Source organism: Canis lupus, chromosome 2 (genome assembly GCF_011100685.1).
Source record: "Canis lupus familiaris isolate Mischka breed German Shepherd chromosome 2, alternate assembly UU_Cfam_GSD_1.0, whole genome shotgun sequence".
Taxonomy (NCBI): domain Eukaryota; kingdom Metazoa; phylum Chordata; class Mammalia; order Carnivora; family Canidae; genus Canis; species Canis lupus.
Genome location: NC_049223.1, coordinates 34,624,086 through 34,648,213, shown reverse-complemented (window position 1 = coordinate 34,648,213; position 24,128 = coordinate 34,624,086). Strand labels below are relative to the sequence as shown.

General features: G+C 36.2%; 1 protein-coding gene across 1 annotated transcript in view; it reads left to right on the top strand.

Moving 5' to 3' along the window:
* Window positions 1–695: 695 nt before the first annotated feature.
* The window catches only part of PFDN1 (prefoldin subunit 1), a 65,269-nt gene continuing 41,836 nt past the window's right edge, over window positions 696–24,128 (top strand). Inside the window, exons 1-2 of the mRNA NM_001252417.1 lie at window positions 696–733; window positions 3,121–3,287. Coding sequence (NP_001239346.1) covers window positions 701–733; window positions 3,121–3,287 — 200 coding nt within the window. The 5' untranslated portion in view covers window positions 696–700. The remainder of the gene's footprint in view (window positions 734–3,120; window positions 3,288–24,128) is intronic.

The following is a 24,128-nucleotide window of genomic DNA, read 5'->3' as shown; positions in this document are numbered from 1 at the left end:
TTTAAGTCATTAAGTTTGGGATGAGGACCAGAGAATCTATATTCTTTTTTTTTTAGTAAGATTTATTTATTTGAGAGAGAAAGCACTCTCACAGGGGGTAGGGGCAGAGGAAGAATCTGAAGCAGACTTCTTGCTGAGCGTGGAGTCCAACTCAGGGCTCAATTTCAGAACCCTGAGATCACCACCCAAGCAGAAACCCAGTTGGACCCTCACCTGACTGTATCACCCAGGTACCCCCCAGAGAATCTGTATTCTTTTAACAAATTTATTTGGCCTCTCCAGAACCACTGTGCCTAGAAAGTCTTCCACCAGATTTCAGTAGAAATACATTCTTTGGAAGAACGCGTACTAAAACTTCTGGATTTCTCCATACTGGCATTCTTGAGGTGTAGGCTGATTCTCGGATTTCCCCGAGAGCACAGGGACTCGTTGAAGTAATGAATGCCTGAAGATGTTTTGGCCTTATCTACATACAACTCTATTCAACGAGCACAAACTAAGCTATTTGTCAAAGTGCTTAAAACCACACTCAAAATCTGTGTGCCAAGCCTGATAAGTCACGTGGAGGAAGACGTAACCTGCGTCCCTAGTATTTCTAGAAGCCCTGCTGGTCCGACTCATGCGCAGGCGCAGAAGGAGGCGCGCCCCTCCCCCACCCTCTTTCTGACTCCGGCTGCGCAGGCGCACCGAGTGAACCAAGATGGCGGCTCCCGTGGATCTGGAGTTGAAGAAGGTAAAAGAGGGTCCTGACCTGCCCGAGTCTTCTGTTTGGGAAGCTAAGGGGACTGTGGATAAGAATATCAAATGAAGCTCGAATCCTGAGGAAGGGAAGAGGCCCCAGGGAACTGGGGAGTGATTTCCCAGAGTCCTAAGGCGGGTCTAGGTCGTAGGCTGGCGGGAGGCGAGCAGCTCTCTCTGGGTAAGAGCCGGTTGGGCTAGTCTGGATAAGGCTGGCGGGCCGGTGGCTGGCGGGTCTTCTGGTTCTGAGCGCCAGAGCCTTTTCGTTGTGTGGATCCTTCAGTTCCATAGCAAGGCCTGAAGTTCCATAGCATTTCAAATTGGAGCTCCTTCGGGGAGCTTGCTCGAGCTGAGGCATTTGTAATTCTAAAACTTCATTTGCTTTGGAAGACTTCAAGTCCACCCAGTGTTTTTAGGCCACTTACTCGATCCCATACTTTAAAAGGTCGCAATATTTACGTACCGTTCAGAGTTAGTTTCATAGCAATGCTTTAACTCAGGGCTTTAACTCCCAGCCCTCCCTCTATTCCCCTTTTCTTGAAGGACTTGTCAAAAAAAAGAAGAGTCCGTAAAATTTTCCAAATAAAATTGTTATCAGAAGGATTTGGATTTGTCTCTTCAAACAGTTGCTTATAAATGTGTTTTACTCAAAATGTTTTTTGCCATCTAAGGCTTGTCACGGAAAGGATCCTGGACCTTATCTCCTTTAATCCTGTACTTTTTCTGGAAAAGGAAACTGAATTCCAGAAAAGATTTAGTCAAAAGTTGGGACTAGAATCCACTATTCTCTACGCCACATCTTTTGATTATTAATTTAGGTTCTCCAGAAGAGCAAATTTTACGTCTTAACACTACTTCTGGTCAACCTTTGCATATGAACTAGGACAGCTGAAATAGTTGTTGCTCCTAATAAATGAAGCTATTTGTTATTGCTCTGTGGATTGTATGTAATGTGCTTTTTGTATTTCTTCTTTTGAAACTTGTAAATTTAGTCTTTAACGTGGTGTTCCCTAATACCCTAACATCTCAGTTTAAACAATATACCAGCTTCCTTAACAAAGTGTGTACAGAACAATCAGGTATTACCTGGAATTTTACATGCAAAACAAAATTCATCGTAAGAAATCTTAACACATTCTAAAAGTTTACCTTTCTTCTGTTAAGGTTCAAATGTAAATCAGAGTTTAGTGAAAGCAATAGAATACAGCTGTGAATGGATTTACCTCCTGGTATTTGAATTAGTTTCTTAATAGAAACCCTTGGACAATGACTGCAAATGATTGGAGACCTTAATTGGATAGTTTTGACGGCTAATTAAATTAACTAAAAAGGAAACTTGTTTAAAGGTTTTATCTTCTAGTATCTTTATAAGGTTTTGGTGTTGTTTTTTTTTTTGTTGTTTTTTTTTTTGTGGAGACTAATAGGAAATTTCAGGCACCTCCAGTCTCCCCTGATTAGTTTTTAAAAACTTACTAGTCATCAATCAGAAAAAAGTTTAGTAGCCTTTGCCGTGTATTGCAGTCACAAATGTTATTATTAAGGCATAAGTTTGACAGCATCTGAAAGTCATTCCCAAACTTAAGAGTATCCAAGAACTATGTTTATCTTTGAGATGTGTACACGAGGGGTCAAATTTGGCTTGGTATTTGTGTATGAAGATCATGATGCAGTTCTACCAATGCTTTGTTTTCTTTGTTTCTAATCTTTATCTCAAAAATATTTGTATTTTGAATATTACTGTAGACAGTAGAATAGAAACATTCCTGAACTAGGGGTCAGAAGAAATGGATTTAAGTACCCGTCTTTCACCTGATAGTTGTTGAACTCTGTGCAGGCCACTTATATCTCTTTAATAAATTTGTAACTTTAATTTGTAAAGAGTGATGATGAAACTGCCATCCCTAACTCATAGGATTATTGAGAGGACTAAATGAGATATTAGTAATTCCTCAGTGTTCTCATATTAATATTCCCTTGTTAGTATTTCAAACAAATAATGGGAAAGTGTTTTGAAACATAGTCATGTAACACAAATGAAGTAAGTCCTTGTGTTTACGGTTCTTGTTTTGAATCCCTGGGTTTCATCCTCTGACTCTTGCATTTATTGTTTTTATTACTCCTTGGACACCTGCTCCTTCATATGGTTATTTAATGTGCATTTGTTCTGCTTCAAATAGACTGCATCTTCTGAGGACAAGATAAGTTCATTATTTAGTATGGTGGCTTGATTGTTTACAATCATTGACTTTTACTGATGTTTGTGTTGGTAAATTTAACAGCTTTGTCTCTGGTTAGCATGCTTTATTTTAATATATTTGGATTTGATTTAAGTGTCTCCTATAAAATGTTTCACCCACTAAATCAAGGGCTTGTTTTTGTTAGGCCTTCACAGAACTTCAAGCCAAAGTTATTGACACTCAACAGAAGGTGAAGCTTGCAGACATACAGATTGAACAGCTAAACAGAACGAAAAAGCACGCACATCTTACAGATACAGAGATTATGACTTTGGTAGATGAGACTAACATGTATGAAGGTGTAGGAAGAATGTAAGTAAAATATATCCTTAAGGGGGTTGTTAACGGGAGAGTTTTTGTCCAGAATTTGTTCATTTTAAAACTTGGGTTAAGAGGTACCTGGGTGGCTCAGTGGTTGAATGTCTGCCTTGGACTCAGGGCCTCAAATTATGATCCCAGGGTCCTGGGATTGACTCCCTCATCAGGCTCTCCAAGGGGAGCCTGCCTCTGCCTCTGCCTATGTCGCTGCCTCTCTCTGTGTATCTCTCATGAATAGATAAATAAAATCTTAACAAAAAAAACCACCTTGGGTTAAAATATACAAACTTTGAGTAGCTTTGAGGATCATCTAGTCAGATACCTCCTTTCAAAAAATGCTAACTAAACTCCAGATAAATATGTTTAATTTTAGACTTTGAAGTACATTTCTTAAATATTTTCCTGTTCTTCTTTCTATAATCAGATAGGTACTTAAAGTGTATAACTTCAATGACAAATACATGACTTGTCAGGAAAAGATGTAATTTTGTGTGTAAGATTTAAGTAGATGTAGTTTTAACTTCCCTTATCCTATCTGATTTATTAGGAGTTGTACAAAATATGGATCTTTCAGGTCTTTGACCAGTGTTGTAAAATAAAAATAAAGATTTGTATATCATTTAAATACAGTCATTCTATCAAACATGAGAAATCAAATAAGCTTGTTTACCTTCTGTTTGTTCTGTTATATTATTAACCACCTACATTGAACTTTTTTTTCTTTTAAGAGATAAATTTGAGAAAGACTGCATCTCTCACAAGGGGAGAATAGATCTGCTTCGTGTTCTCTAAGCAGTAAATACGGAATGGAAAAGCCTTTAACTACAGGTCACATTCCATTACAATGAGCTAAAAGGAGAAGACTGATTTTTTTCTTAAGCGGGGGAGGTGCAAGAGGAGGGTTTTTCTGGAATTTGGTCTTTGAATATTATTTAGTGAGTGGACCATTACTACAAGTTTGGGGATCTTTTAGTTGAGTGGAATTTGACCTTAGTCTTAGGATGACTTGTTTTGTGATTGATTTGAAGAAAGCATAACATGTGTAACCATTAGTAATGGCTTTGGAATGACATCATGAGAAGTAGACTGTGCTCATGACTAGTTACTCCATTTCTTTTTGAAAAGAGATATATTATGATAAACATGTGATTTGCTTTCTTAGCATAAACAATGTGTTACAAATAAATTTTATCTCTGTAATTCATAATTTTCATTTTAGCTTATTTTTAGAGGAAGAGAATCCCACTTTTAGAGTTTGCTTACTGGGACACGAAATAATTGGGATGATAACAAAGTAAAACCCTTAAATATCTGTCTGTGTAGTATGAGGTGCATTGTTGGCATTCACTACAGGATAATTTTATCTTTAATGTGAATATCCTTGGTGTTAAAACAGTAATGCTAGCTTTTATAGCATGTTTGTTAACATGTTACACCTGGACTTCATGTCACAACATTAGCTTTTGCAACAGTTAAATAATCTCTTTTGCCAAAAATAGCAACACTCTTTTGACTGTCTTTGGCCTTTTGAGCTATAATGAAATTTTTAGTTTTAATCAGAATAATTTAATTTATTAAACGTTGTGCAGAAGTGCTAGGGTAGTTGCTTTTTTTGCATACTGCCCTAAGTGCTACAAATAGGTTGTATTCTACACATAGAAGTCTAGAGTTAAAAGGCTGTGATATTATTTAGTTAACAGTAAAACAGTAGTAGTATTTCAGGAAGATTTATCTCATGTAAAAGAAATATATAGTTTTAAGTGTTTGGATAAAGTGAAGCCTACATAATTTCAAGCTTTGGTTTTCAATTTGACTCTTGTGCTTTCTGCATCCCACTGGGAGTGCGAATATGACCCTGCATTGTAGGGGCATGTAAGGTGAATAGCGTTTGTTGTTTGGCTAGAGTATTAGTGCCCTCAGGAAGAAAAGACTTGCTGAGTATTAGTCTGGTCATGAGGATGTTCTCCTTTGATGCTAAACCTGAAATAACTATTTCTGAATTTATAGTCTTGAGTAATCTTGAGTATCATTGTGATTCACTTCTTTAATTCTAGTCTTTACCTTAATTTGTCTTTTCCTTTTTGAGTATTATTTGGGAATTCTAGTTAAAATACTAATTTTTCTCAAGCTGTTTTAAAACCATGAATTATAAAATCCTAGACACTCCATTTTTATTTTAGTACCTGCAGTAGATTTTTCCCATTGATGAAATTCAGGCTTCATTGTATCTTGCCTAGATTATTGCAATAGCATTTTGATTGTTCTTTCTGCCTTTGTTTTGTTTGTCCAAATGCACTCTTTATACATCTGCTGAAATTGATCACGTCCATATTTTTCATAAAATTCTTTGATGCCCACAGGATAAAATCTAAATTTACTAATCTATCATTCGTATTCATGCATAATCTGTCCTCAGTGTACCCCCTTCACCTCAGGTCCTGCCACTGTCTTTTCCCAAGCTCAGGATAGCATGTAAATTTCATGTCATGGACTTCTTGCATTGATTTTGAGTTATCTGTTGAGAAGGAGTTTGACTCCCATGTGGGCTTTAAACATGTTTTAGTTGATTAGTAATGTCTGTCATGGGTGAAGGTAGAAGAGTAGTAATTAGCACATGTACCAGAAATGGTTGCCCCTACCTTTTTTCACAGGGCTTTGTCACACAGGTTTTTATGCTTTCTTGCTTTTACTCATTCTGCCCTTGGCCTGAAGTATCCTGTTTTCCTTGTGAAATTCTTATCCTTCAAGACACAGCTCATCTCTGAAGATTTTTGTGTCCTCCCTTACAGACGTATTTATACTTTGCTGGATGATAGCAGAGCTTTTGTTCCTATAGCTAGTAGAGGGGGGAGAGAGAGAGACAGAGAGAGAGAGAGACGATTGATTTCTAAGTGGATAATTTTTCTCAACTAGGTTGTCAGTTCTGTGAGACCATATACATATTTTGTTGCCTCAGTTCTCGATATGATGTCTGGCACAAAATAGGTGTTAAATGTGTCTTGATTTGAATTGAGTATAATTCTTTCTCTTGTCTAAAATAACTGCATTTTCTTTTGTTTCTTTAGAAAGAAAATGAGTTTAGAAAGTTGGACAATTAAGAATTAGGCTTTCTTATTCTCTTTTAAAATATGATTAAACAGGGGTGCCTGGGTGGCTCAGCTGGTTAAGCATCTGCCTTCAGCTCAGGTCATGATCCCAGAGTCCTGGGATTGAGCCCTTCATCCAGCTCCCTGCTCAGCAGAGAGTCTGCTTCTCCCTCTCCCCTTGCTTATACTCTGCTCCCTCTGCTTGTAGTCTCTTGTCCCCCCTCTCTCTCTCTCTCTCTCTCTCAAATGAAATCTTTAAAATAAAATATGATTCAACCAAGGTGAAATTGTATAAGTAATATTATTTTGACTAAGGTCAGAGGAGTTGTTACTGTCGTTTGGACAGGATTAATTCTTTAAATTTACCAAGAAAGTAGAACAATTCTAAATGCCAACCAGTTGCAGAGATGTTCATTCACAACTGACAATATAGAAGAACCGAAGCCTTTAGAATTATACCGAGGCCAGTATAATCCTTAGAGAATAAAGACTATTCTTTGCAGAATACTATCAGTATAATAGTGTCTCTTTTACCTTCCTCATTTTCTTTTTTTTTTTTTTCCTTCTTCATTTTCATATAGGATGGAAGTCAGATTTTCCTTTATAGGGTATGTATTTTAATCAAATCTTGCAAGCTCACATGTCTTTCAAATCATAAGTATGGAGAAATTTGGTAATGTTAAATACCTCTCATATACAGCTAATTTTGGTTTTAAGCAAGAAAAATCAAGCTACAGGGTAGGAGATGATGAATTGCTGTAGAATGTAAGTTCTCCATATTCATTGCTCAAAGCTATATTCCATCCAGTCTCTTGGCGTGTTGCCAGTACATTTTAGTTCTCTTACTTCATATTCTTTGGAGAGGCTGTTATGTAGCCTGATACTACTACCACCAATTTCTAGTTTGGCTACTTAAGCTGTTTGTGAGCTGACCTCACCATACTGCTTTGAGAACTATGATGAAAGTTACAACTGTGGAATGATCTGTCTGAATAGTTGCAAGTGTTTGTCTTTGCATCTTTCTAGCATGCAAGAAGGGAATAGACATAATTCTCAAATATTACATGGATGTTTCTTGTATCTTCATGAATAAGAACAGTTTATAATGGTTTATAGGGATTTTCTTCCCTTTTACTGTGCACACTAGAAAATAAAAGAGTATTTTTAAAAAATAAGAATGATATTTGAAAGTACATGTAAAGGACATTTAATCATGCTGGTATTTGGAAGGACCATCATTAGAATAAATGTCAGACTTATTTTTATTAGCAGTAGGTGTGATGTCAAGTTTATTCTATAATTTTAATGTCCTTTTACTTGAGCATTGCATAAATTTCTTCTTTTCCAAATAGACAAATGAAGCTTTTAATTTTTTTTAATATGGGATGAACTTGAGTAGATTAGCCTTTGAGAAGAATGATTAGTGCCTTTTTAAAACTTGAACCTAACTAAAATAACTTTGTACCATATTTAAACCAATTTAGAGGTATGCCACCATTCTGTGGGTATTTTTTACATTTAAGGAACTAAGAATGAACAATGGTATAAATCTACCAACTAGATAAGTGTCTAGCAATGCAGAAATTGCTGTTTGGGAGCGGTGTTGCTATTTCTACTTGTTGAAGTAATTTGATGGTTGATCTCTAATGGTTGAAAGATCCAGAAGTGTGGAACTTAAGATAACTGTGCCACAGGTAGAAAGTAAAACAGTAGATATATTCCTGATAGGTAACAAATTAACATCAACAACAAAAATCTTAAAATTTGAGCAACTTTTTAACTAATTAGGATTTAATGAATTCTTCATGACAGCTTGATTGAACTACCCTTTATTTAAAATACTATGTTGGGTTTGTTGTGATTTTGTTAGTTTGGATGTTGACCTGTAATTTGAATCATGACATTGAGTAAAGCCAAGTTGAAGTAATTTGCTCTTTCTCTGTTTTGTTATGTTAAATATTAATAGAAGGACATGGTCATGGTGCCTCCAGTTTTGCAACCATTTTACAATTTCATGTAACTGTAGAGTTGGTATTCCAGTCAATTTGAGGTAATTTTAAAGCCAGCAAAATAGTTGTACTAGATTAGGAAATAAATCACAAATCTTGGTGCAATAAATATTATTGATGTTATGGTAAAAATAGTTATATTCTTACTGGAATCAAGTTTGGTTATTTAGTGATTACTATAGGAGAAAAAATGTGCACATTATTTTTGTTGTGAGAGCACACTACGGATATAAATTTATTGGCTCCTTGTATGCTTTCTTTACTCCTTGTATGCTTTCTTTAAAGGTAATCTGTATTTTAGAAAAAAATGAAGCAAAGATAGCTAAGGAGTTGTTCTTACCTTTGAAAATTGTTTTTTAGATTTCATTTTAAAGGAAGAGGGGTTCTTGATGTTGAGCTGCTTTTATTAACAGACTGTGACCCACCCTTTTTGTGTTTTTATACAGAGCCATTTAAAATCCTGGCTTTCATTGCTCAGAGTTCTAAGGGGGGAAAAAACCCAACTTTTCCTGTTGTGCAGGGAAAAATGACTTCAGTCTTGTTGATACTGAGTATGTATATGACCCCAGATGGGCACACTCTCATCTTTCACAGATGCGATACTCTAGGGAGAGGAGATTTTTGAGTAATATTCTTAATTTCCTTAAGTAGTCAGTGATTTAAAAACTCAAATGTTCATTATAACTCTGCTGTAAGGCTGTGTGGGATGACATCACTGTTTTTGCGCCTGGGGAAGTTAACAAACATTTGCGTAGGAATTACATAGCTATGTTTCTTCTTCAGAAGAGTACTTTTAATAATTCTTTCCCTTCCTCCCCTCCCATGTCCTCCAGAATCCAGACTCACTGAAACACAGGAAGTTAGATTCAAAAATTGTGCTAATTAGAAGTTTATTGTAAAAAAGGAAAAGAAGTCCATTATTCTTAGCTTGGGATGTAGAAACATGCAAAAATAAAATTTTTATTTAATGTGTCCTTGTAGGGTTACATATTTTAGGCTCGAACTTGATTTAAAAATGTAAATGTAATTGATTCATTTGGTTACTTGGAGGATTTGGCTTTTGTATTTCCTGACATCAAAAGGCCTGACTTTTTTTTTTTTTTTAAACTGGCAAAGGATTAAACAAAACCTGCTTTTGTTGCACGAAAGTAGCAATTACTCAGCAACACAAGAGGATACTACAGTGTATTCCAATTGGTGATAAGGATTGATTTAGTAAACTGAGGGAAGGATGAAAAGTATCATTACCTTGTTCCTTATGTAAATAAAAGTTAAGGTAACAGTAACCTTGAACTACGTTACTTTGTCATTTGGGAATTATTTGCTGCAACTGACTTCAGCTGAGTTTCTCTGAAATGAAAAACATTCAGTGTTAAGCTGTACTGAGAATTTTCTGATTTTAGCTGCCACTTATCTCATAATGGCAAATTTAGGAACAATTTGCTATCTAATCTGTTTGAGAGAGGACTGAAATGGTCATGTCAAGGAACATAATCTGCTTAACGAAACATCCAAAAGGAGCTAAGAAAAAATATTGACCTAAAGGGGAAAAGTCAGTCCATGTATGTGAACACACACTTGGTAGTGACTTCTTAGTATTCTTTCCTGTTTATTGTATCAAGAATTGCTATGCGCTACAAATACCCTTTGCCCAGAAGGAATGATTAGGATTGCAGTTTGTTGCATGCACCATTAGTGCCTGTGGTTTTGTGAAGAATGTATGCTCAATTTATTTTTAGCATTTGAGTTCGAATAGACATATGTGAGGGAATGTTCTCTTATTGTCCTGGCCAGGAACTCTCGTTACCATCTCTTGTTTTGAGGAAGGTCAGCTACCTTGAAATGGACCAGATTACTTGGAAGATACTGTTTCCTTGGTTTTGAAGAGGACTTGAAATGTTCTCACATGAAAATTTGCATAGCAGCAAGAACCCAGTATTAAAAATGTATCTTTAAATAGATAAGAGCATGACTGCCCTAAACCGAGTCTTTTACATTGTTTGGCTCAGGGTAAAAAGATTTGAATCACAATATGCATCCTGTATGTGTGTCTCATTGACTCATATGCATTTGTGCCAAAATATTTATATTTCTCTGACTTTCTGCTTTTGTACCAGAAATCTTCTGTTTATGTCCTTCAGTACTCATTGGATAGTAATTTTTTTTATTCAGTGGTTACATTTCATTTGGTGTTACATTTTAACCTAGTAAAATAAAGATCATATCTTGGAAAAAGTTGAGGCAAATCTTGATGGTTATATGTGGATATGTTTGGGGTTTAATGAGGCTAGAGTAAAAGTGGTAAACATCAGAGGTGATTATTTACCAGAATACTTAGAATACCAAATAGTGACCAAAAATAAATAAACATCATGTTTAAAATAGATTAACATACTACTTCCATTTTAGGAGTAATAGTTTGATTTAAAAATACACAGTGATTTCTAATTAGTACAAATTGAACCTAGCAGTACATGAGTTACTCTTCTAGAAAAAGGGATGTATTATATGGGCCTGGATTCCTGAAGGGACCATGGTTCTCTGATAATTCCAGTGAATTCTCAATCTTCATCTAATTTGACCTATCAGTAGTGTTTATTTCAGCTGGTCTTGCTTCCCTTGTTGAAGCATTTTCTTCCTTTGGCTTCTAGGATACCAAAAAAACCCTTCTTGGTTTTCCTTTTATTTTACTGGCCATTCCTTCTCATTCTCCTTTACTGTTCCTTTTTCTTTCCCATTTCCAAATTTTAGATTGACTTGGGCTCAGCCTTTGGAAAATTTCCCTTCTCTTGTCTATACTCAGTCTCTTAGTGATTTCATCCAGGCTTATCTCTTTAAGTGCCTTTTTATATACTGGCAACTCCCAGATTTTTATCTTTAGCTTAGACCCCTTCCCTGAACTCTAAACATGTATATCCACCTGCGACTACTTTATATCTTCATTTGTTGGTCTGATAGGCATCTCAAAATTAACTTGACCAAAATAAAATTCCCACTGCCAGTTCCTCCCTATAGTCTTCTTCATATGAGTAAATGGCTTTTCTGTCCTTCTATATCTTGTAGAAATCCTTGACTCCTCTCTTTCAATATTACATTCAGTCCATTAGTGAAGACTAACATTAAGTTTGGTCCAGAATTTGAACATTTCTACTTAGCACCACCCTGACCTTAGCTAGCATTGGATTATTGTAACTGCTTCCTATCTGAACTCTCTACTTCCATCCTTATCACTTTATAGCATTTCTCAACTGAGCGCCCAGAGTGATCCTTTTAAGACATAAGTCAGATCACTCTAGCCAAAACCTTCAGATGGTTATCACTGAAAAAGACAAGGACTTTGCAGGTGCTGATCTCTCTCTCTGGAGCTCTGTTCTTCCAGATGTCTCCGTACATCTTTATCTTCTTGAGGCCTTTACATCTTTATCTTCTTGAGGTCTTTATTAAAAAAGGCATTGAAGCCTTTCATAACCATCCTATTTAAAATTGTACTCCTACTTCGACCCCTCCTCCCCCGACTTACTTGCCTTTTGTATTCTCTTTTTTTGGCTTTATTTTTCTCCATAGCACTTTATAACCATCTGGCATACTCTAGTACTAATTATCCATTTTTCTTAAGTAAACTTTATTGAACGTTAAATTTTACCTTCTTAAGTAGACTTTATTGAAAGTTATACTATAACTTATATATAGTAAAATACACTCATTTTTAAGAATACAGTTGGATGGGGATCCCTGGGTGGCGCAGCGGTTTGGCGCCTGCCTTTGGCCCAGGGCGCAATCCTGGAGACCCGGGATCGAATCCCACGTCGGGCTCCCGGTGCATGGAGCCTGCTTCTCCCTCTGCCTGTGTCTCTGCCTCTCTCTCTCTCTCTCTGTGACTATCATAAATAAATAAATAAATAAATAAATAAATAAATAAATAAATAAATAAATAAATAAAAAGTTTGCTTTAAAAAAAAAAAAGAATACAGTTGGATGAATTTTGACAACTGTAACCACCACTCCAGTCATCATATAGAACATTTTCATCAAAAATTCCTTTTTTCTCCCAAGTCATTTCTTCCCTCCCCCAGGTTCTGCTCTAGGCAATTAATAATCTGACTTGTATCACTGTAGATTAATTTTGCCTGCTTTCGAACTTCATAAGGAATATATATATAAAATCATAGAACGTGCTCCTTTATGTGGTTTCTTTCATTAAGGACAATGCTTTTGAGATTTATCAGTGTTGATATCAGGCCTTCAGTACTGGGCTTCAGTTCCACTTCTTTACTTTTGCCTCTGCCCTCTTTGTGCTTGCCAGCTTTATCTTCAGGTTGGCTGTAGGAGTCCCAGATATTTCATTCAGATGTGACAACATCTAGAGTTAGAATTACCATATTTTCTATGTCACATTTGTAGGAACAAAGAAATCTTTCCCAGAAGTCTTTAAAAGTCTCCCACCTCTCACGTTTCATGACAAAAACTGAACCACATGCTTGGGCTTAAATCATGGGGGATGGGACTGCCATGATTGGGTAAGGCCAGTCAAGATTCACCTTAGGATTCACTTCATTGAATCACTTGGGGAAATGGAAGGTCCTGAAACAAATTTAGGCTCTATCAACAAAGAAGAGGAATGGATTTTGGGTAACAACCAATAATGTCTACTAAAATTGTCAGCAAGTCTTTACAGTGACCAACAGTTGAAGGCTAGCTACATGAAAAATATTGGTAATATATGTAGGATGAATTAGGGAGAGTTTAATCAGGGATTACAGAAGAAGCTATTGAAGTAATTTAGTAGTGTAATAATAAGGGCATAAGTATAAGGTAAGGTGGCAGAAGTGGAATGGAGAGGAGAAGGGTCAGTATGAAAGAAAATGATGAGTCTTAGTGATAAATTGGGAATATATAGGATACAAGGGAGATATTTGCAGGATTGGGACTTAGGTGAGTGGGCAAATAGTGGTATCATTGATAGCTGCGGTTGAAATGGGGAAACTGCTTGTAGGGAGTGTTGGTATAGGATAAAAGGAGTTTAATTTGGGATATGTTGACATACAGGTAGAAATGACAAATGATGCAGACATAGTGCAGGTGATGGGGGTAATGCTGTTTTGCGAGCCATTAGCCAAGTTGAAGCCTTGAAAATAAGTTCTTGGAGGAACTTTGGGTAGAGATAGCTTAGTGGGTAGCCTTGCATAATGCTTGTAATATTGGCCCTGGAAGAGAAAAGGAGGGGGCTGATGTGTTTAGGAATATGGGAGTTAATGAGGGGAACACAGTAAAGTTCTAAGATGTAGCAGCATCCCTCACAGTTAGGTATGAGCATACTGTGTTCTGCAGATTTCTGTTGTCTAAGGTATGGTTGGTCTAAGTGCTGTATTTCTGGATTATAAACTGAAACTATGATATTTTGTTGCTCAAGTAGTTCCACTTTGGTCATTGGTTCTTTCAGTTTGTTTCCAACTTGTGTCTCACTTTTTTTCATTTGTTTCTTTTAGAGATAGAGCACTGGAGCACAGGTGCACGCACTTTATTTTATTTTATTGGCTTTATTTTTCTCCATAGCACTTTATAACCATCTGGCATACTCTAGTACTAATTATCCATTTTTCTTAAGTAAGCTTTATTGAAAGTTAAATTGCTCCTGGTTGGAGGGGAGGGAGCAGAGGTAAAGGGAGAGAGGGAGAGAATCTTAAGCAGGCTTCATGCCTGACATAGTCTTAATAACCCATGAGATATGACCTGATCTGAAATCAAGGGTCAGACACTTAAGCTTAACCAACTGAGCCACCCAGATGCCCCTGTTTGTTTTTTAAATTAATTCTCTTTTAGAGCAGTTTCAGATTTACACAAAGTACAAAGAGCTCTCATATACCCCCCTCCAACTTATTCTTTTAACATCTTCCATTTGTGTGGTACATTTGTTACAAATGATATAGGAATATTGATACATTAATATTTAAGATCCATACTTTACATTAGCATTCACTGTTTTATACAATTTGGTAGGTTTTGACAAATGTGTAATGCCTTCTATTGACCATTACAGTATCATACAGAATAGTTTCAGTCCCCCAAATTTCCTGTCTTCCACCTATTCATCCTCTCTCCCCAAACTCCTGGTGACCACTGGTCTTTTTACTTTCTCTGTAATTCTGCCTTTTTCAGAGTGTACATAGTTGGAATCATATAGTATGTAGTCTTTTCAGAGTGACTTTTTTTTCCCTGCTTAGTGGTATGCATTTAAATTTCTTCCATGTCTTCTCATGGCTTGATAGCTCAATTCTGTTTTCTTCTATAGTGTCTAATTTTTTATGAAGCCTCTCCAGTGATTTTGTTGCTTTAGATACAATGTTTTTGATCACCAGAAGTAGCATTTGCCCCTTTTTGATATCTTTCTCTGCTTATTAAGCTCATATCTTTCATTAATTCTTAATCATGTTTATTATAATATTTTTAACATTTTTAAAAACATTTATTTATTTATTTGACAAAGCAAGCAGGGGGAGTGGCAGAGGGAGAAGGGGGCTCCCCGCTGAGCAGGGAGTCTGTGGGGCCTAATCCCGGGACCCTGGGATCATGACCTCAGCCAAAGGCAGATGCTTAACTGACTGAGCCACCTCAGTGCCCTATTTTTAAATTTTTTATCTGCTAATTGCTTTATTTCTCTCCTGAGTCTCTTTTTATTAACTAAATTTTCTCCTGATTATTAGTCCCGTTTTCTATTTATTTGTATGTTTGATGATATCTATCTATCTAGATACAGTGATTTAAATATAAGTCTATTATGTTTAAATCTGTATGTAAAAAATAGGGTATTTTGTAAATGTCCAAGTTGGTACTTATTTGTTGAGACGTAATTTACGTATAATGTCATATTAATTTCAGGTCTACAGCATAATGATTCACTGTTTGTATATATTTTGAATTACCATAGTATGTATAGTTAAGATACATCAGCATATGTGGTAACAAATTTTTTTCTTGTGATGAGAACTTTAAAGATTTTCTCTTTTAACAACTTTCAAATATACAATAGAATATAATTAGCATGCTGTAGTTTACATCCCTGTTGACTTATTTATTTAATTTATTTTTAAAGATTTTTTTTTTTTTTTTTTTTTTTTTTATGAGAGACATAGAGAGGCAGAGACATAGGCAGAGGGAGAAGCAGGCTCTTCCCAGGCTCAGTGGGAAGCCTGCTTTTCTCTCTCCCTCTGCTGCCCCCTCCCCCTGGCCACTTGGGCGCTCTCTTCTAAATAAAATCTTAAAAAAAAAAATACAAACAACCCCAAAGAATCAGCTCCTGGTTTCATTGATCCTGTTGTATTGTTTTTTTTTTTTTTGTTTCTATTTTATTTATTTTTACTGTTTGTTTATGTCTATATTATTTTCTTCCTTCTACTGGTTTTGAGTTGTTTGTTCTTTTTCTGGCTCCTTTAGGTGGCAGGTTAGGTTGTTTATTTGAGATTTTTTGTTTCTTGAAGTAGGCCTGTATTGGTATAAATTTCCCTCTTTGGACAGCTTTTGCTGCATCCCAGGGATTTGGACCATTGTGTTTTCATTTTTATTTGTCTATATTTTTTAATTTCTTCTTTGATTTCTTGGTTGAGCCATTCATTGTTTAGTATTGTAATTTAACTTTCATGTATTTGTGTTCTTTCCAGATTTTTCTTGTGGTTTTTAGTTTCATAGTGTTGTAATCAGAAAAGATGCATGGTATGACTTCGGTCTTTCTGAATTTGCTGAAACTTGTTTTGTGACCTAATGTGTGATCTTTCCTGAGACTGTTCAATGTGCACTTGAGAAGAATGTGTATTCTCCTGTTTTAGCATGGAATGTTCTGAATGTATGTTAGAGCCATCTGGTCCAATGTATAATTCAAAGCTACTGTTTTCTTCTTGTGGATTTCTGTTTGGACAATCTGTCCATTAATGTAAGGAGGTGTTAAAAGTTTCCTACTATTAATGTATTACTATTGATTACTTCCTTTGTTTGCTAGTAGCTGCTTTATGTATTTGGGTGCTCCCATGTTGAGTGAATATTTACAGTTACATCTTCTTGTTGGATTGTTCCCTTTATGATTATATAGTGTCCTTTTGTCTCTTGTTCTAGTCTTGTTTTATAGTCTATTTTGTCTGATACAAATATTGCTATCCCAGCTTTCTTTTCACTTCAATCTTCATGCATCTCTTGTAGGCAGTAATATAGATGTGTCTTGCCTTTTTATCCATTCTATTACTGTATGTCTTTTTAAGTGTTTAGTCCATTTAAACTTAAAATAATTATTGATAGGTATATACTTACTTGTTGCCATTTAGTTGTTTTGTGGGTTTTGTGGTTTTACTTGTTTTGATTTGTTTTTGGTTTTTTTTGTTTGTTTTTTTGTTTTTTTTTTTGATTTGTTTTTGTTTCTTGGTATTCTCTGTTCCTTTTTTTCTTTGGTCTCTTCTCTCAAAGTTTACTGGCATATACTTGGATTCCTTCCTCTTTATTTTTGTGTGTCTACTAAGAGTTTTTTTTTTTTTTCTAAGAGTTTTTAATATGTGGTTACTATTCGGTTTATATTTAACGCCTTATGCATATAACAGCCTATATTAAGTTGATGGTCGCTTAAGTTTGAACCCATTCTTCACTCACTACCCTCCCCCCATGTTTTACGTCCTTTCATTTTTTGAATCACTTGGCTGATTTTTATATATAAACCTAATTTTACTGCTTTTGTGGTTCCTGTTTTTCTTCTACTTAAAGTCTTTCCTTTCCATTGAAAGTTCTGTTTAACATTTCTTGTAGGACTGGTGTGGTGGTGATTAATTCCTTTAACTTTTGTTGTATGGGTAACTATCTCTCCTTCTATTCTGGGAAATTCTTTATGTCTCCTGGATAGAGAAAAACCTGGTTGCAGGTTTTTTTCCTTCAGCATTTTGAATATATTGTTCCACTCCCTTCTGGCTTGCCAAGTTTTCTGCTGAAAAATCAGCTGATAGCCTTAGTGGTTTTTCCTTGTTGTAACTGTTTTCTTTTGATGATTTCAAATTTTTTTTCATTATAACTACTTTTTGCCATTTTAATTACCTTGTGTCTTGGTGTGAACCTCCTTGGGTTGATTTTGTTGGGAGCTCTCTGTGCCTTCTGAATCTGTATTTCTGTTTCCTTCCCCAGACATGGGAAGTTTTCAACTATTTCTTCAAATAAAATTTCTATCCCTTTTAAACTTTCTCTTCTTCTGGGATCTCTATAATGTGAATGTTGTTTCACATTGATGATGTCACTGAGTTCCCAAAGTCTTTGTTTATTATCATTATTCTAATTATTATTATTATTATTATTATTTTTTTTTTTTTTTTCTGTTCAGTTTGACTGCTTTCCATTACTCTGTCCTCTAGGTTGCTGATTCCTTCTTCTCCTTCCTGTAGTCAACTATTTATTCCATCTGGTGTGTTTTTAATTTCAACTTTTGAGCTCTTCATCTCTGGTTCATTTTACATTTTCTTTCTCTTTGTTGAGGGCCCCACTGGGGTTCTCCACTCTTTGCTCAAGTCCATTGGGTATCTTTCTAACCATTACTTTATTAATTTTTTAAAAAAGATTTTATTTATTTATTCATGAAAGACCGAGAGAGAGAGGGGCAGAGACACAGGCAGAGGGAGAAGCAGGCTCCATGCAGGGAGCCTGACGTGGGACTTGATCCTTGGACTCCAGGATAATGCCCTGGGCCAAAGGCAGGCACTAAACTGCTGAGCCACCCAGGGATCCCCTTAACCATTACTTTAAATTCCATATCAGGCATAGTACTTATCTTCATTTCATTTAGCTCTCTTGTCATGATTTGATTCTTGTGTTTAATTTGTGGCATACTCTTGTCTCCTCATTTTGTCTAACACTCTATGTCTGTTTCTCTGTGTTAGGAAAGTCAGCTGTTTCTCCTGCTTTTGAAAGTAGTGGCCTGATGAAGAATAGATCCTGTAATGCCCTGCAGTGCAGTGCTCCCTCTTCACTACTTCAGGGGCTCTCCTTTGTGTGTTGTGTGTGCCCTACTCTTGTGGCTGACCTGCATTTGCCTTCAGTCTATTAATCTTTAATGGCTCTCTTTGCCTGTTGTGGGCAGGGTTTGGCCCCCGTATTGTTAATGGGGCAGTCTGGGTCCACCTTGTGCTTGAGTTGAGTCAGACCAGCTTTTTGCCAGATGCAGTAACATTGAACTTTAGGGTGCTCTCCCTAAAGGGTGTTGTCTGCTTAGAAACTTATGTTCCTGATGCCTGCCCCCATTTGGGGCTGCAGTTGGAGTGATGTATGAAGTTATCTTTCCTTCTCTCTGGGACAGGAGTCACTTTGGAGTGATGTTGGGCACTCTTGAGACTGCTTGCAAACTACCAGGCTTGTGACACCACTTTGGACAGGCTTTTAACAAGGGTGTATTGGAATGAGCACATTAGTAGCAGAACATGACAATGGGGCTCATACTGCTAGCATGCTCTGCACTGATCTGCTGCAAGAGGGGACCTGCCGCTGCCTGGGAACACTCTTGCTGAGGCCTGCCAGGTTGGAGGGGGCAGAACTGCAGAAGTGCTTGTGGACAGGGATGTTATTAGCAAGCAAGATGGAGAGTATAGGTACTGTGCTGGTTCCCCCAGGTGTGTCTAGGTTGTAGGGCCAGGGAGAGAAATGATACCTGCTAGCTCTTTTGTTCTTGGGAATGTCTCCCAAAGATCCCAATCCCTCCCATACACATTCTGAGATTAGTCAATAAATCTTCTCATATACCCCAGGCATTTCTCAAACTGCTGCTGCTGTGCCATATCTCAGCAAGAATGTTTCTTGTGCTTTCTCTTTTTTTTCAAGGTTTATTTATTTATTTGAGAGAGCGCATGCACCTGCATGTGTGGGGGGAGGGACAGAGGGAGAGAATCTTGAAGCAGACTCCCCACTGAATGCAGAACCTGATGGGGGCTTGATCCCATGACCCATGAGCTCATGACCCAAGCCCAGATCAGGAGTTGGTTGTTCAACCAACTGAGACACCCAGGTGCCCCTGTTGTGCTGTCTCTTTAAGGGCAGGGGCTCCTCCCTCTGCATTCTCCTAAAGCAGAGTCTGCTGATTATTAAAATTCCAAGTGTTAAGCCCTACTAATTGTTAGGCCCCTCTGATTTTCAAAGTCAGATATTGTGGGGGATTCATGTTCCCTGCGCAGGTACCTGGTGCCTGGGTTGGGGATCTGGTCATCTCCCCTCTCTGCATCTGCCAAATTCCTCCCTCCTGTGGACAGTCCTTTGGATCTGTTTTGCTTTCCACCTTCCTTCCCTCTTTGATGTGGCCCCATCTCTACATTTAGCTGTGGAGAGTCTGTTTTGCCAGTGTTCTGGGTTATTTACATTTTTACAGTTGTTACCTAGTTGTATCGGGATGAAGTGAGCTTAGGATTCTCCTATCCCACTATCTTCCCTAGAAGTCTCCCCCGTCCCCTTTTCCCCCTTAATGTATGTTGAATTTGGTTTGCTAAGATTTTCTTGGGGATTTTTGCATGTATGTTCATCAGGGATATTGACCTATAAATTTTATTTCCTTTTGGTGTCTTTATCTGGTTTTGGTATCAGAGTAATGCTGACCCCTAAAATGAATTTGAGAGTGTTCCCTCCTCTTTTATTTTTTTGAAAGAGTTGAGTTGAGAAGGATTAATATTAATTCTTCTTTGAGTGTTTGGTAGAATTCATCAGTGAAGTTGTCTGGTTCTGGACTTTGACTTGTTAAGGTGTTTTTGGTTACTACTTCAGTCTCCTTCCTAGTAATTGGTCTGTTCAGATTTTCTGTTTGTTTATGATTTACTCTTGGTAGGTTGTATGTTTCTAAGAATTTATCCATTTCCTCTAGGTTATCCAGTTTGTTGCTATGTAATTGTTCAGCCTTTTATGATCTTCTGTATTTCTTTGGTATCATTTATAATATCTCTTCTTTCATTTCTGATGTTGAGTCATCTCTTTTTTTTTTTTTTTTACCTTGGTGAGTCTAGCTAAAGCTTTATTTATTTTGTTTATCCTCTCAACCAGCTCATAATTTCCTTTATCTTTTCTATTGTCTTTTCTTGTTTCTTCCTGTAAATTTTGGTATGTTGTTTTCCAGTTTCATTTATCTCAAAGTATTTTTTATTTCTCTTTTGATTTCTTCTTTGGTGCATTGGCTGCTTAGTGGCATGTTGTTTAGTCTCCACGTGTTTGTAAATTTTCCAGTTTTTTTCATATAATTAATTTCTCATTTCATGAAAAGATGCATATACGATTTCAGTCCTCAAATTTAATAAAACTTGTTTGTAGCCCAACATATGACATAACTTGGGAAATGTTCCATATGCACTTGAGAAGAATGTATATTCTGTTGCTTTTAGATGGAATGTTCTGTAAATATCTGCTAAGTCTATTGGTGTTACATGTTGTAAAGGCTGATGTTTCCTTAGTGATTTTCTATCTGTTGATGGAAGTAGGGGCATTAAAGTGTTCTGATATTATTGTGTTGCTATTTTTTGATTTGTTTATATTTGGATTTGTTAATATTGGATTTGTTAATATTTGTTTTAATTATTTATTTTTTTAAAGATTTTTATTTTTTAAGTAATCTCTAAATCTAACGTGGGGCTTGAACTCACAACCCCAAAATCTAGAATCACACGCTCTTCCAACTGAGCCGGCCAGGTGTGCCAATGTTTGCTATATATTTAGGTGCTCCTACAGTTGGCACATAAATATTTACAAATGTTATGTTGTCTTATTGGATTGACTCCTTTATCAGTGTATAGTGCTCTTTTTTGTCTGTAACTATAGTCTTTGTTTTAAAGTCTATTTTGTTTGGTACAAGTATAGCTGCTCCAGCTTTTTTGTGGTTTCTGTTTGCATTACGTATCTTTTTCCATCCTTTCACTTTAAGTTTGCATATGTCTCCACTTCTAAAGGGAGTGTCTTGTAGGCAGCATGTAAATGGGTCATGAGTGTTGTTTATTAATTAACTCTGTCCTTTGACTTAGAGTTTTAGTCCCCTATCATTTAAAGTAATTCTTGATAGATTTGTGCTTATTACCATTTTATTAATTGTTTTCTGGATGTGTCTGTGGTTCTCAGTTCCTTCTTCTTCTCTTGCTCTTTTCCTTTGTGGTTTGGTGAATTTTTTAGTGGTATGCTTATATTCCTTTTTCTTTTTTGTGTATTTACTATCAATTTTTGCTTTATGGTCACTATGAGGTTTACATACAATGACATATCTAAAGTAATGTATTTCTTTTTTAAAATATTTTATTTATCTATTTGAGAGAGAGAGACAGCCCCAGTGAGGGGAGGGCCAGAAAGAGAGGAAGAGGGAGAAGCAGACTCCCCACAGAGTAGGGAGCTCAATGTGGGGCTTGATTGCAGGACTTTGGGATCATGACCTGAGCCAAAGGCAGATGCTTACCCGACTGAGCCACCCAGGCACCCCTAAAATGACGTGTTTTAAAATGATAACAACTTAAGTTTGACCCCATTGTAAAGCTCAACATTATACTCCTGCCTTGCCACATTTTATGTTTTTGACTTAACATTTTACATCTTTTTGTTGTTTTTTTACAGGTTATAGGAATGTTTTTTATTTTTATTTGCTTATTTTTATATTGTAATTCCAATATAGTTAACATGCAGTGTTTTATTAGTTTCATGTGTACAGTATAGTGATTCAACATTTCCATACATCCTCACCCAGTGCTCATCATGAGAAGTGCACTCCTTGATCCCCATCATTTATTTGACCCAGCCTTCTCCCCATACTCCTCCCCCGCCCCAATCCTCCCATCTATCAGCTTGTTCTCTATAGTTAAGAGTCTATTTCTTGATTTGTGTATCTTTTTTCCTTTGCTCATTTATTGTGTTTTTTAAATTCCACATAAAAATGAAATCATACAGTAATGTTTTACATCTTTTTTAAATTTTTATTTAAATTCAATTAATTAACATATAGTGTATTATTAGTTTCAGAGGTAGAGTACAGTGATTCATCGAGTGTATAGAATACCCTGTGCTTATTTCATCACATGCCCTTCTTAATGCCAGTTACTTCACTCCCTACCACTCTCCCCTCCAGCAGCCCTCAGTTTGTTTCCTATAGTTTTAGAGTCTGTTATAGTTTGCATTCTTCTCTGATTTTATCCTATTTTATTTTTTCCTCCTTTACCCTTTGATTTTCTTAAATTCCACATGAGTGAAATCATATAATTGTCTTTCTCTGATTGACTTATTTCATTTAGCATAAATGCTATAAGCTTATTTCATTTAGCATAAAACATAGTTCATCTATGTCCACTTTACATCTTTTTGTCTCCTGTATCTCTTAACTAATTATTGTAATTATAATTATTTTTATTAGTTTTAACTTACAGAATTTGGTTCTTTTTGTTCAATTTTTCTTGATATGTATCTGATTTTATTTCATAATTTTAAAAAATGGATTTTTTTTTGGATGTTCTTTTTCTTAGTCGCTTTGAGACTCTAAAGTATACTTACGTTAATGTCATTCTAGGATTAATCTATTCTTTCCATTTTGTTGGAAATCATTTCCTGATTTTCTTTTTTCAAAGATTTATTTATTTTCTTTTAGAAAGGGGGGCAGTGTGGAGGGGCAGAGTGAGAGAGAAACAAGCTGACTGCCCTGAGCACAGAGTTGGATGCTTAACCAACTGAGCCACCTAGGCACCTCAAATATACCCTTTTTAGTCATTTGGTTCTATATCTTTTGACAAATTTATATAGTTGTGTAGTTAACACCGCAGTCTGGCTTTGAAATATTTACATCATATTTTGATTACATCAAAACATTCCTGGGGTGCCTGGGGGCTCAGTCAGTCAAGTGTCTGCCTTTGGCTCAGGTCATGATCTGGGAGTCCTGGGATCTAGCCCAGTGTTGGGCTCCCTGCTCAGTGGGGAATCTGCTTCTCCCTCTGCCCTTCACCCTGCTCATGTTCTTGCTTTCTCTCAAATAAAATTAAAAAAAAAAAAAATTTAAAGACTTTTCTTAGTCATTCTTCTTTTTTTACCCTTACTCCCTGATAATTATTGATTTTTTTCCACTTATTTAGAATGTTTATGTAAATGAAGCATACTGTTTATAACCGTTTGTGTCTGTTGTCTGACTTGGTGTAACTTTTGAGATTTCTTGATATTGTTAGGTGTGTCAGTAGTTTGTTCCTTTTTATTTCTGAATAGCATTGCATTGTATGGCTGTACCACATTTTGTCCATTAACCAGTTGATGGACATTGAGTTTTCAGTTTTTGGCAATTATGACTATAGTAGTCATAAATAGTTGTGTACAGTTTTGTTTAATTTTGTTTTTGCAGATATATGTTTTTATTTTTCTTGATTATAAACTTAGCAGTGGGATTGCTGAGTTCCCTGGTGGTCAAAGTTTGTAAGAAACTGACCAACTCTTTTCCAAAGTAGCTGTACCATTTTGCCAACCATCTATGTATGAGAGTTTCTAGTTGCTTTGCATCTCCATTAACGTTTGGTATCGCCTTTTTTTGTTGTTAGTTCTAGGCTTTCCATTAGATATGTTATGGTATATCCTTGTGGCTTAATTTGCATTTCTTTAATAACTCATGATGTTGAGTATTAGTTGTCATCTTCATGTCTTCTTTGATGAAGTGTTTAAGTTTTTGGCTCTTTTTTTTAAAGAGAAGATTCTAACATAATATAAAATTGACTTTTTTAAACATTTTAAAGTGTACAAATCCCTGGTTT